The 11,444-nt window shown below is 30.6% G+C and overlaps 1 protein-coding gene across 2 annotated transcripts; it reads left to right on the top strand.

Moving 5' to 3' along the window:
* Positions 1-2,999: 2,999 nt before the first annotated feature.
* Positions 3,000-5,184, top strand: LOC11438608 (uncharacterized). Of its 2 annotated transcripts, none has more exons than XM_039827772.1 (2): positions 3,000-3,902; positions 4,635-5,184. In XM_039827772.1, the coding sequence occupies exons 1-2, from the start codon at positions 3,249-3,251 to the stop codon at positions 4,638-4,640; spliced, it is 660 nt and encodes a 219-aa protein (XP_039683706.1). In that variant the 5' UTR covers positions 3,000-3,248; the 3' UTR covers positions 4,641-5,184. The 2 variants fall into 2 exon arrangements, with proteins under 2 accessions (XP_039683706.1, XP_003624631.1); XM_003624583.4 differs by having other exon boundaries at positions 3,005-3,902; positions 4,645-5,184.
* Positions 5,185-11,444: the final 6,260 nt, after the last annotated feature.

Raw genomic sequence — 11,444 nt, 5'->3', positions numbered from 1 at the left:
ATGGACCAACTTGTTGGCAGATTTTGTAGTGACATTAGGAAGATTAGGTCTCATAGTGATTTGTTTAGTTTGGCCATGTCTGCTCCCACTTCAAATATATCTATAACTACCACATACTACATTTGAAGCATCAGAGGCTTAGCTTAATCAACCAAAATCTTAGTCTTCCTTTCAGTAGAAAAAGCTGTAGAAGAAGCTAGTGTTAGATTATACCTTTCTTGTACAAATTCAAACATATGTAGAACACATTTTCGCACACGGTCAAAGACAAAAAAAGCCGATAGATATAGGGCCTATTTGGATAAACATCATATTTGCAGCTTATAGTACAAGCACTTATGTATAAGCTCACAAAAGCTATTTATATAGCAAAGGATAAAATAAAGTTAAATTGCTTTTCTACATCCTATAAGTTCTTTTTATAAGCTACATTAGAAAAATTACAAAAATAAGCTGAAAAAAACTTTTGCGAATTGTCATGTTGTTTTCGTAAATTCTCCCAAATAGTTTCACAAAACTTATGTCGGTAGATAAGCTCAAATAAGTCAATCCAAACATACCCTTAGATTGAAACTCCATGGTCATTATACCTGTAATTTTTTCAACTTCTTCAAGTTCAATACGAATAAATGTGACTCCAACTTGCCCAAATTAACCATGAGTTTGATAGTCATTTGATCGGTGAAGAGGATGCTCATAAACGTGACTCCAACTCGCCCTCGCCCAAATTAACCATGCGGCTCTTGGGAAGTCATCAGCTTTGCCAAGGTATTGAAGCTATCTCTAATTTTGTTCTTTATGTCTGTCTGTATAATAATGAAATTTGTTTCTTTTGCCGTAAGGCACATGCATATTTTGGGGTTCCTATACAATTTTCATAGTTAGATAAGATTCATTTTTCGTTTCACAGCGGCTCAGCTTACATTAAGCCAGACTAATGCCATGAAATTATGTTAAAGCACGTAATGAAATATAAGCAAAAATGAATGAATGGTGAGACGAGCCAAATAATAAGAAAGGTTCTTAACCAAATTGATCCCAAGAAGATTTTGACCAAGTCAACATCAGAGAGGTTATAATACAGTATGAAATCCTAATGTTCCTAGTCATTTTGAGGGTAGTAAAAGTTTATATATCAGAAAATATTCCTTGAGCAGCAATCAATGATGCTTGGGAATATACTGCTTTCCTTCAATTTGAAAATATACACATTTTTGAGAGGGGCTAATTCTTCAAACTGGTGATTAAGATATTGCCCCATAATCTCATAACAAATTTATCTTTGGAGGGGACTCACCCTGAGAAGTAGTATATTATATTATAGCTGCAATCAACACACAGTTGCAGGTCTTGAAAAATGCTTTTGGATCTTGAGAAACTGCTTGCACAAATATTCTACCAAAAATGGATTCTCTAATTATTATTGTCCACCAACAGCTACCTAGTTTATCCTCAGCCTTGTAAACTGTTTCACAATTTGACATACAAAATCTAAACTGTACAAACATCAATTTCAATTGGTTAAAAAAGTATTTAATTATAAAAATAAGTGAATTTTCGAAAGTATATCCTCAATAGTATTTCTAACTCAAGGTATTAGAAATTCATTTTTAATTAAATTAATATATTATAGAAATAATAACATTTTTTACGCATAAAAATATTAATGTTTTTTACTTGTAATCGAGAAACAAGAATATCTTGCAAGATGCATGTATGAAAACTCCACACTCAACATAAACAATCTAATTAACGTTCACGCAGAAGCTAATTACCGATAATCATTGTAGTTAAGTAACTAACAGCCCATTCGGTAAGGAACTAGATGATCTTAATATACATTCTCGTGTGTGTGAAAGTTGACAACATCAAAGAACAAATTTTAGATTCTTTTTTCGTGTAATTAGTCATGTTTAAAACATAGTATATGGCAAGAAGAAAAGTTATCTTGTGTAGATGTATATGTTTGTTTTTATATGGTTGATAGTGACTTCCATAAATTGCTGTGAACAAATTGATTATACATATACAATTATACAAATCTGATATATGGAAATTTAAAAAGGTCTTGTGGCGGATTTATATTCAAGTTAATTGACTGAGGGGTTCTGTTCGTAGTCTTCCTCCGATTGTGGTTGGATGTTCATGATAGGAGTGTAGTTGACTTTTTTATTTTTATTTTTGTTTTATCTTTCCTTTCGCTCTTGTTTTACTATGATAGGAATTATTTGATTTTGTCATCCCTTGTATTAAGTACTTCTTCTACTCAATTTTATATATGTTTATATTTCTTCTTTTTTATTTATATATAATAGGTATATTTGCCATTAAAAAAAAACTTAACCATGTGCTATCAATGTTGAAGTGTCCCATAAGTGAGGGAGAGGAGTACAAGAGGACATCCTCAAAGATACCAATTATGGGCACTTGTGTATAAGATGTCCCTTCATATGGTATGGCATTTTTGGTTCCACAACAACACCTCACAACCTATCAATATCATCAAGAACACACACCCCAACAAGCAACCGACAAAATCATCTCTACTATTAATCAGATATATTTAAAACTTAAAAGTAACAAAGGAATATTTTCTTTTCTTTATTAGCAATGAAAGAAAACCCCCCCTCCTATTAAAAAATCACCATACCAACCAATAAGAAATATAAAAAGGATAAAGTTTTGTTAGCTTGACCAATACTCTTGCTCTATTTTCCCCCTTTGGCTTACAAAGCTTGACCATAACTCATCCCATATTCACTTACCAATCAAAACTTACCTTTATCCAAAGCTAACAACATTCATAATTAATTACTATTTAACCAAGACTTTAATAACCAATCAAAGAATAGAAAATTAAAAAGAAATACAAAGGTACAAGAAGATTCCTAATTCCTAGCGTGGAGGCTATCCTGCTAGCTAGGTAGGACCCACTTAATTGATTCCTCAATTTGTCATCTTTAAGTTGGATTAACACACACTCAAACCATGTATGTGTAAACGCACAAAAATTCAGTCTCCACGTTACAATACCAACAAAACACCTTAATGGTAGCTTAGATCTTGTTCTTATTAGTAGTCTTAAAATTCCACACTTAAAAGCCACCTATTTTGATTCACAAATCAACACTTAGTAGTATTCAAAAAGCTTTTTTCTTTTTTGCTAATACTACCTCCCTATATAAACCATATTTTCTTTTGATCACTCTTACAAATCAAGATTCAGATCCTGAAGAATCATTGTGAAGATGGATATCAATGAGTGGGTAATCCTTTCTGATGATGGCTTTTTTGATGGTGATGAGAAGCAAATTTTCTTAGATAAAAGAAACTCACTCGTCTTTGACAAGGATTACTTTTGCACCTCACCAAAATCAACAAAAATCATTGATATTGAACCATTAAAAGTGCCAAAACAAGTTTTTCATGTTCCAATTCAATTTGAACCTATTATTGACAAGGTTCCAAATGAAGGGTTGGTGAAAGAAAACACTGAAAAAATCAAAGTCCCTCAGATAGAGGAAGCTGATCAAGAGAGTGTTTCACAAGTTTTCTTTCATATAAAAGAGAACAAATTTGTTGACATGAAATTGGAGTCACCAAAATCTAGTAGTGGTAGAGGATTATTTTCTCCACTTGATGCAGACATGGAGATGATGACATCTCCTAGAATGAAGAACATGGAGAATGAAAAGGTTGACATGTACTATGATGAGAAAGAAGGAGAGGACATGAATGGTGGTTTTAACTTGTGGAAGTGGAGCTTGACAGGAGTTGGAGCTATATGTTCTTTTGGTGTTGCTGCTGCCACAATTTGTGTCTTGTTCTTTGGAAGTCAACAAAGGAACAACAAACTCCAACAAGACCAAAGTATTAGGTTCAAGATCTACACTGATGACAAGGTCAGTAAATGTTTTTTTGTTTACATATGTGAATTTTCTATTCATAACTAATCTCTACTTAGAATCTGAACAACTAAGATCTTTATCTCAACTTCTAGTATATTTTATCTATGGATAAGACTCGAATCGAAAAACTTAAAGAAATATTTGAATCTTATTCAATTAATACCGGTGTAATAATGTTAGTATTTTTCTAATCACTTTTAAATTAAAAATATTGTTTGAGCATCTTGGTATATATATGAGAACTTTAATTGGTCTTTCAACTAAAGAAATTAAATTTTTGATTGAATCTTTAAACTTTTCAATATTTCATAACTAGATCCATGAAGTAAACAGCTTTGAATCAGATCCTGGACATTTAAATATTTGTAATTATGGTCTTGAATTTAGAAACTCAATTATAAGTCCTTAACTCAGTTAATAGAGACAATGCATAAAATAAAATATATAAGGTTTGGGGTTCAAACCCAGGCCACCACAAGTATAAAGATTATTAAAAACAATTTTAGTTTAGAGATTTAAAAAGTATAGGATAGTGATGGAAGAGAAATTCCTGTCATTTGATAGGCAATAATGTCAGAAAAGGTGGTGTTTGTTTAGGATCAAGTGTGCAAATTTTTAGTATTATTCTTGAATAGTCAAAATGGATTAGGTTCAAAATTTAATTAATTATGATGCCTGAATATTGAATAATTGATGTGCACCTTAATTGTGATTGTGATTGCGGAGTGTTAAGCAGGTGGTACAACATACAACAAAATTGAATGAAGCATTTGCAGCAGTAAGAGGTGTTCCATTGAGCAGAGCTCACATAACTTATGGTGGCTACTATGATAGTGTTTGAGGCATTGATGAAACTTTTGGATGCTACAATTAGGCACAAAATCTTCTATTGTGGCTCTATTATATATATAGTTAATCAATGTAGATAAACAAATGAGGGGTGGTTTTATGTAAATTAAGTAACGGATTAGGGGCCCTTTTGTTACTAGTATTTTATAGTTTGGGAATTTAAGGGTTAAAAAGTTTGTAAGATAGTTTCCACAAATTGTTTCCACCAAAAATGAAATTAAGTTTCCCTAAATTATAGAATTGAAGTTCTAAAAAAAGAATGAGTAGATGGTACCATTGTAATAGTTAGGCATGCTTGACCAAGTGTTGGCAAAAATAGGTGGATTTAAGTGCCCATGACAGCAATTACATTTACCTTTCGGAGCATGTGTTTGGATGGACGTTTAGAAAAACATAATGTGGTGAAAAAACACGTTTATGCAACCAACTTATGGTTTTCATAGTGGGAAGGTTCTCAACCAAACATAGGCTATATCAACTTACTCTTATTGAAACATTTTCATTTCTTACTCTAAACTATATGTATGTTAATAGTCATTCATTTTCTATAGTTTCCTGTAAGACATTGATACCAATAATTGTCCATTTCCTTATAATAATAAAAAAAGACAAAAAAGTCAATGTTTCTTATCCTCGCAACAAAGATCTGTATTTCGAAAATAATAAGAAAAATATGTAATTCATGTGCTAATGAAAAAAATGGTGCATTCTTTTGGTTTTGAGTTGTAGATGGGTTTTTTTTGGGTGGATTCTAGGATGAGGGTCCAATTAAGTCCCTCACTGATGGACCACGAAAAAAAATATCAATATTGTTTAAATTTATTTAAATTAAAATGGAGAACATGTCTAACTTTTCACATTCAATATTATCCTCAAATGGCTTTCACTTTATACTCTAATTATTCTATCAAAATGAGATACTCTCTTTACCTCTCCAATTATCATGCACTCTAACCATAAAATAGGAGATCAAATTATGAACCCTAAACTAAAAAATTTGATGTTTAATGGTGAAATTTCAGAAATCTTTATTTTTCCTTTGATTTTTTTTTTGTTTTTTTGAAGAAGACACTACCTTTTCTTTTCGTGTTTTTTAAGGTCATTGTTATGGAGTAAATTCAATTGATCAACCATAGGTGAATTGAGAAGAGCAATATAATTTGGACGGATCTTAATTTGATCCTCCTTTGATAATTATACATTCATATTATTGTTATTATGTTAAAGGAAAAAATTAAGTTATCTAAAAAATGGATATTCGATTAATAATAGTTTCAAGCTTGCAATAAATGGATGACAAAGAAAGAAAAAGTTATTGTTTTTTTTTTGACAAAAAAAGAAAAAGATATTGTTGGAAACACCATTATTATAACTTTGAGATTGTGGGTGTGTGATACAACTTTGTACCATGTACCATATACGGTTTATTCATTTTTCGTAAAAGTAGTTTGGACGAAGGAGAAGATATGGACTTGGTAAAATTCATCATTGCAGTACCATTTAAAATAAGGCAGTTACACAGTAAGAGAGATGGATAAGGGCTAGATAGAATGTGATGTTTTTTTCGTGGTTCACCGGTAAGAGACTCAATTGGCCGCTCGCCTTGGAATCAATCAATTTTCTAATTCAAAATTTTATGGAGAATATTAAGTTTTGATAACTCAGAGGTGCCACTACGGATGGAAATTGTAGGTTAATTGGATCAGGTCATATTGGACTGTAAATAATTAATTGTTACCTCTTGTAATTCATAAAAAAGATTATCACCTTAAACCAAAACATTAAGAAATTTTGTTGATGTGTCAACTATGAACTACCAAGTGTGATTAAGACTTTCAATTTTGTTTTTTTTTTTTAAGGAAAAGAGTTTTAAGTTGAATGAAAAGGTGAGTCATGACCATCGTATACGTGAGAGTCTAAATAAATAATGTAATATAAGATTTTTTGTGAAGATGTGATTTCTTAATTAATTATATGTCGTTGTTCTTAGCTCAAAGTGATGATAATTGGCGTTTTAGACTTTCCTCACGATCCAATGTTTTTAGCGATATTTAATTTCAGTTTCCATTGAGATTCGTAATTTCAGTTTCTAACTTGATTTTATTCTCCTCACTAAACCTTCATTTTCCCTCCTAATGCATGCCTATGCTAGTTCTAGTTTGTTATTATATCTTGTGTAACGTCTATGTGAAAAGAAAAATAACTTGGCCATACGGATCAAATAGATAAACGGTGAGATTTCTCCACAAATTAGATATTTATGAAATGAATCAAGTCGCCATAAGATGGGAGAATGTGACTGATTGAACAACCAAACTATCTAAACAGAGTGAGATTTGTTGAGACTAAGGACGAGCACAAATGAAACACGGAGTTCATGGGTTAATGTCAAAATTTGTGACATATTATTGTGATGTAATTTACAAAAATAAGTGAAAATGAAATGATGTGATAGACCCAATCGGAATTATGTGTTGGATACCACGTACTTGGAAGGAAGCAACCATAGGGGAGTTGTTAACCATGTGCCTTGTGGGGCAGCTATGGATTCCAATAATTCAAGATTCAAAACATGATCAAAAGAGGTTGGAATATCAGTTGAGAGAATCTTTGTTAGTTTGTTTGCTTGCAAATTGTTTGCTTAATTGATGATACTACTTAGCAATGGTTTTTCACCGGTCCATTCAAATCTTGTCCTAATTTATTCATGGGAAATATAGAACGTAGTATATGTTTTAGGGTGGATTTTTAGACTCATCCATGTCCAATAACACCACCTTCAAAACATATAAGTCTCGCATCATCATCTATTAAGATATGTCCCATTCTAAACCTCTAGCTTACCTTAATTATTATATTATCCAGATTTATTAAGTGCAGTAATAATGAGCCACCCTCAATGTGTTAATATCAGTACATATTCGAAACAAACTAATTAATTCTACGGCCAACCCAAACATAACATTTTAATTCAAGATATTTTTTTTGACAAATTTTTAAATCCGAATTTTGTAAAAAGGAAAATAAATTATTGAAATATGACAATTAAATGCAACAAAAGGTTGATTTTGCTAATTTTTGTATCAATACATAGTTTTTTTTTTGTTTTTATAACATAGTTTTTTGTTTAAACTAGTAATAGCTAATAAATACTTTGTCCGTTCCTTTTTAAGTGTCGTTTTAGAATATTAACACCAAAATAACGAAGTGTATTTTTGTAGATTTTCTTCCTATTATACCCTCATTTTAATCCACCAATATATTCCTATTTTTTTTTTTGCATACATTTTTTTTCAATAAATTTAATATGGTATCTTTCTCTTGTAACAAACATTTGTTAATTACTACTATTTTTTTAAAAGGACAATTACTCCGTCAAAATTAACACCTGGGAAAATCTAATGTACTGGTTAAATGCAGACGAAACATCACTGATACATAAAAAGCACATGATGAATATTTGTCATTGATAATATAAAAAATACGGAATAAATATTTATCACTGATAATATAAATACAGAATAAATAAATATTTTTTATCCTTATTTATTGAATTTCACTTCAGTTAACTACCCTGTTAATAAAAGTTTTGTTAAAAAAACTAATACAATTAATGAAAATGTTTTAATAAATTATACTTATTAGGGTTAATTAAGTAAATGATCCCTATAAATATTCAGAATTTTGTTTTTAGTCCCTACAAAATAAAATCACACTTTTTATTTCCTATAAAAATTTTCTTCAACATTTTTAGTCCCTAAAAATTTTTCATCATCATTTTTAGTCCCTATAAAATTTTTCCATCAGCATTTTTAATCCCTAAAATGCTTAAGGAAAATGTCAAGGGACTAAAAAGTGTGATTTTATTTTGTAGGACTAAAAACTTAATTAACCCTACTTATTATTAAAACAAACTCAACTGATTATTTTTTAAAAAACTATACTAAAATTTAAAACGACTATTAAAATGAGAAAGTGGGTAGTTTTTTTTTTTTTTTTTTGTCAAGAAATGGGTAGTTTTTTAAGATATAAGTGAAAAAGGAAAGTGTAGAGGTTTTATGTCTAGTACTACCTCCGTTCCTTTTTAATTGTCATTTTTTGACATTTTACACAAATCAATACAATCAATAAATATTACTACTTTTGATACAATACTTCATACTTTTACTATAATAACCTTATTCATTTAATATCTCATTTTATATATTTCTCTCTCCATAATAAATAACCAAGGGTAATATTGGTAAAACAACATTTAATGTTGCATTGAACTTTGAAAGTGATAGTTAAATTGAAACAAAATTTTTCTCCAAAAGTGACACTTAAAAAGGAACTGAGGAAATAGTTAGCATGATTTTGAAAATCATGAGGTGTATTAGTAATGTCGTTCTATTGTTTGGACAATTGAAGAAATCAAAACGTAGTATAAAACCTGATGAACTGCCACGTGCAAGATAGAATCCAATTGCACCATCATGGAAAAGTTTTCCACTTTCCTATGTGAAACGGCACCTATAACTATAACACCTCAATTTGAGTTATTATGGTTAACATAAAATCATGCCCATTTTAGTTTCCATATTCTAATATTGACAAACTCATACATTATACCACATTGTTTGGAACAATTTATTCTAAGAGGAAAGAAAGTAGTATGAAGGATGGAAGCTGAGTTTTCAAAAATTGATCCCTTTTTTGGTTGCTCAATAAAGAGGAAGTTAGGAACACTTTTTCATTGACCCCATAATTTGAAATAAAGTCATAGAAAGCAACAAAAAAATTGCAAACATGTAATTACTCTTAGAACATGGAAGCCCCATATTTTTTTTCCCATGAAGAAGGTGATATTGAAAATAATCCATGTCCATAAAAGTCATGGAAGCCCCATATTTTTTTTCTTGTTTGTTTCACATCCTTTTTGTCAAGTGTTTGTTTCACATTCTAATACTTTTAATTTAATATTTAAGTATATTTATTGGGGTTCATATCCCCGGCTAAAAAAACAAACGATCACTCTCTAATTCCACTCTTGCAAATGTGATATATCAAACAGTTTTAGTTGATGAAGAGAATGAAGAAATAGGAGGGGATAAGGGTTGAAAAATTAAAAAGAGTTCTAAATTCAGTATTTTATTTTTGGAATTCGTATTCCAAAAAACTTAATTCGGGGTTTTCTAGTTCTAGAATAACAGGAAAAGAAAAATCAGAACAATCCGATGAAAAAGATCAATTTTTTGTGTTTTTCAAAAAAATAAATATTATAAAAAGGTCAAAAATTGAATTTTTTGAGTAAATGTGTGTATTTGGTTGGAAAGTTACAAAACAAAACAAAAAGAAAGAAAGAAAAACTAGGCACTCCGATAACCAAGTTCTCATAGAGTCTACATAGAGATGGTTCAAGATGTCATCCGAAGGAGATCAGAGGATCATGAGATGAGATCAATGCTAAAAGAAACTTCTAACTTAGCAACGAAGTATGTATAACTATTTTCTTCTAAGAAAGAGTGGATAATGCGAACATGTCAATCTTGATGAAGAATGTCTTTGATGTCTTGGATCAAAGTGAAATAGTTGTGAAACCTTCATGTTTGAACTTGGAGGATATCAAAACAATAAAGAGAATAAGTGAAACAAATAATGTCATGATGATCAAATACGCACCATTAAGAGTACAAGTTTGGTGTAGGAAGTAAAAAAATTCTGCTTTTCATAGCTTCCTCTCCAGATGTAAGAAGATTGCTTTTTAGGCCCCCCAATATCTCTTTAGGCCCCCTAAAAGTACAAAAATAACCTTTATAATACATCCGGTAGTTACATACCGGTAGTGCATTTTAAATTTTCACATTTTACACCTTCGGTATGTACATACCAGAGGCACATTTACAAATTTTCGCGTTTATCGCATTATGTTATTTAAATGTACATGTTCTGCTATGTTGGAAAATTCACAAACTTTTGGTAGGGTGCATAAAATTTACAGAAATAAAAGGATCAAACTTTTCATTGAATATGACAGAACTCTAAAAAAATTATGCAGAAACAATACGAGAGAGGAAGAAGCAAGGTTTACCTTCTAAATGATTGCAATTGAGTAAAGATTGACACCATTTGTTCTATTAATTGTGATGAAAACACAACAAAAATTGGCCAAAAAACGCAAGGTATGGAACAATATTGAAGCTTAGAAAATAACTCTTAAAAAACTGCACCATTTTATTCAGATAACAACGTGGGTGGAGTACGGTATATATATACCGGAGGTGTAATTGAGAAATCGCAAAATGAATGTTCCTCCAGAACATAACTACCGAATGCGATAAATGTGAAAATTTGTAAATGTGCCTCCGGTATGTACATACCGAAGGTGTAAAATGTGAAAATTTAAAATGCACTACCGGTATGTAACTACCGGATGTATTATAAAGGTTATTTTTGTATTTTTAGGGGGCCTAAAGAGATATTGGGGGGGCCTAAAAAGCAATCTTCCAGATGTAATGGCCATAAAAAGGCCCAATAAAATTCCCAATGTAGCCCATGTTGGAAGATTGCTCTCAATAATGGCATCTAGGCGTTTATCGAACAGCAATTAACTGTCGTTTGATAAATTTAAAATTTGTTGAGATATTTTTTAAATTAGTTCACTTAATTTAAAAAGTGTTCTAAACAATAATTAATTACCATTCGACT

The sequence above is a fragment of the Medicago truncatula genome, chromosome 7, assembly GCF_003473485.1.
Source record: "Medicago truncatula cultivar Jemalong A17 chromosome 7, MtrunA17r5.0-ANR, whole genome shotgun sequence".
NCBI classification, from domain to species: Eukaryota; Viridiplantae; Streptophyta; class Magnoliopsida; order Fabales; family Fabaceae; genus Medicago; species Medicago truncatula.
This window is presented reverse-complemented; position numbering and strand designations above follow the sequence as displayed.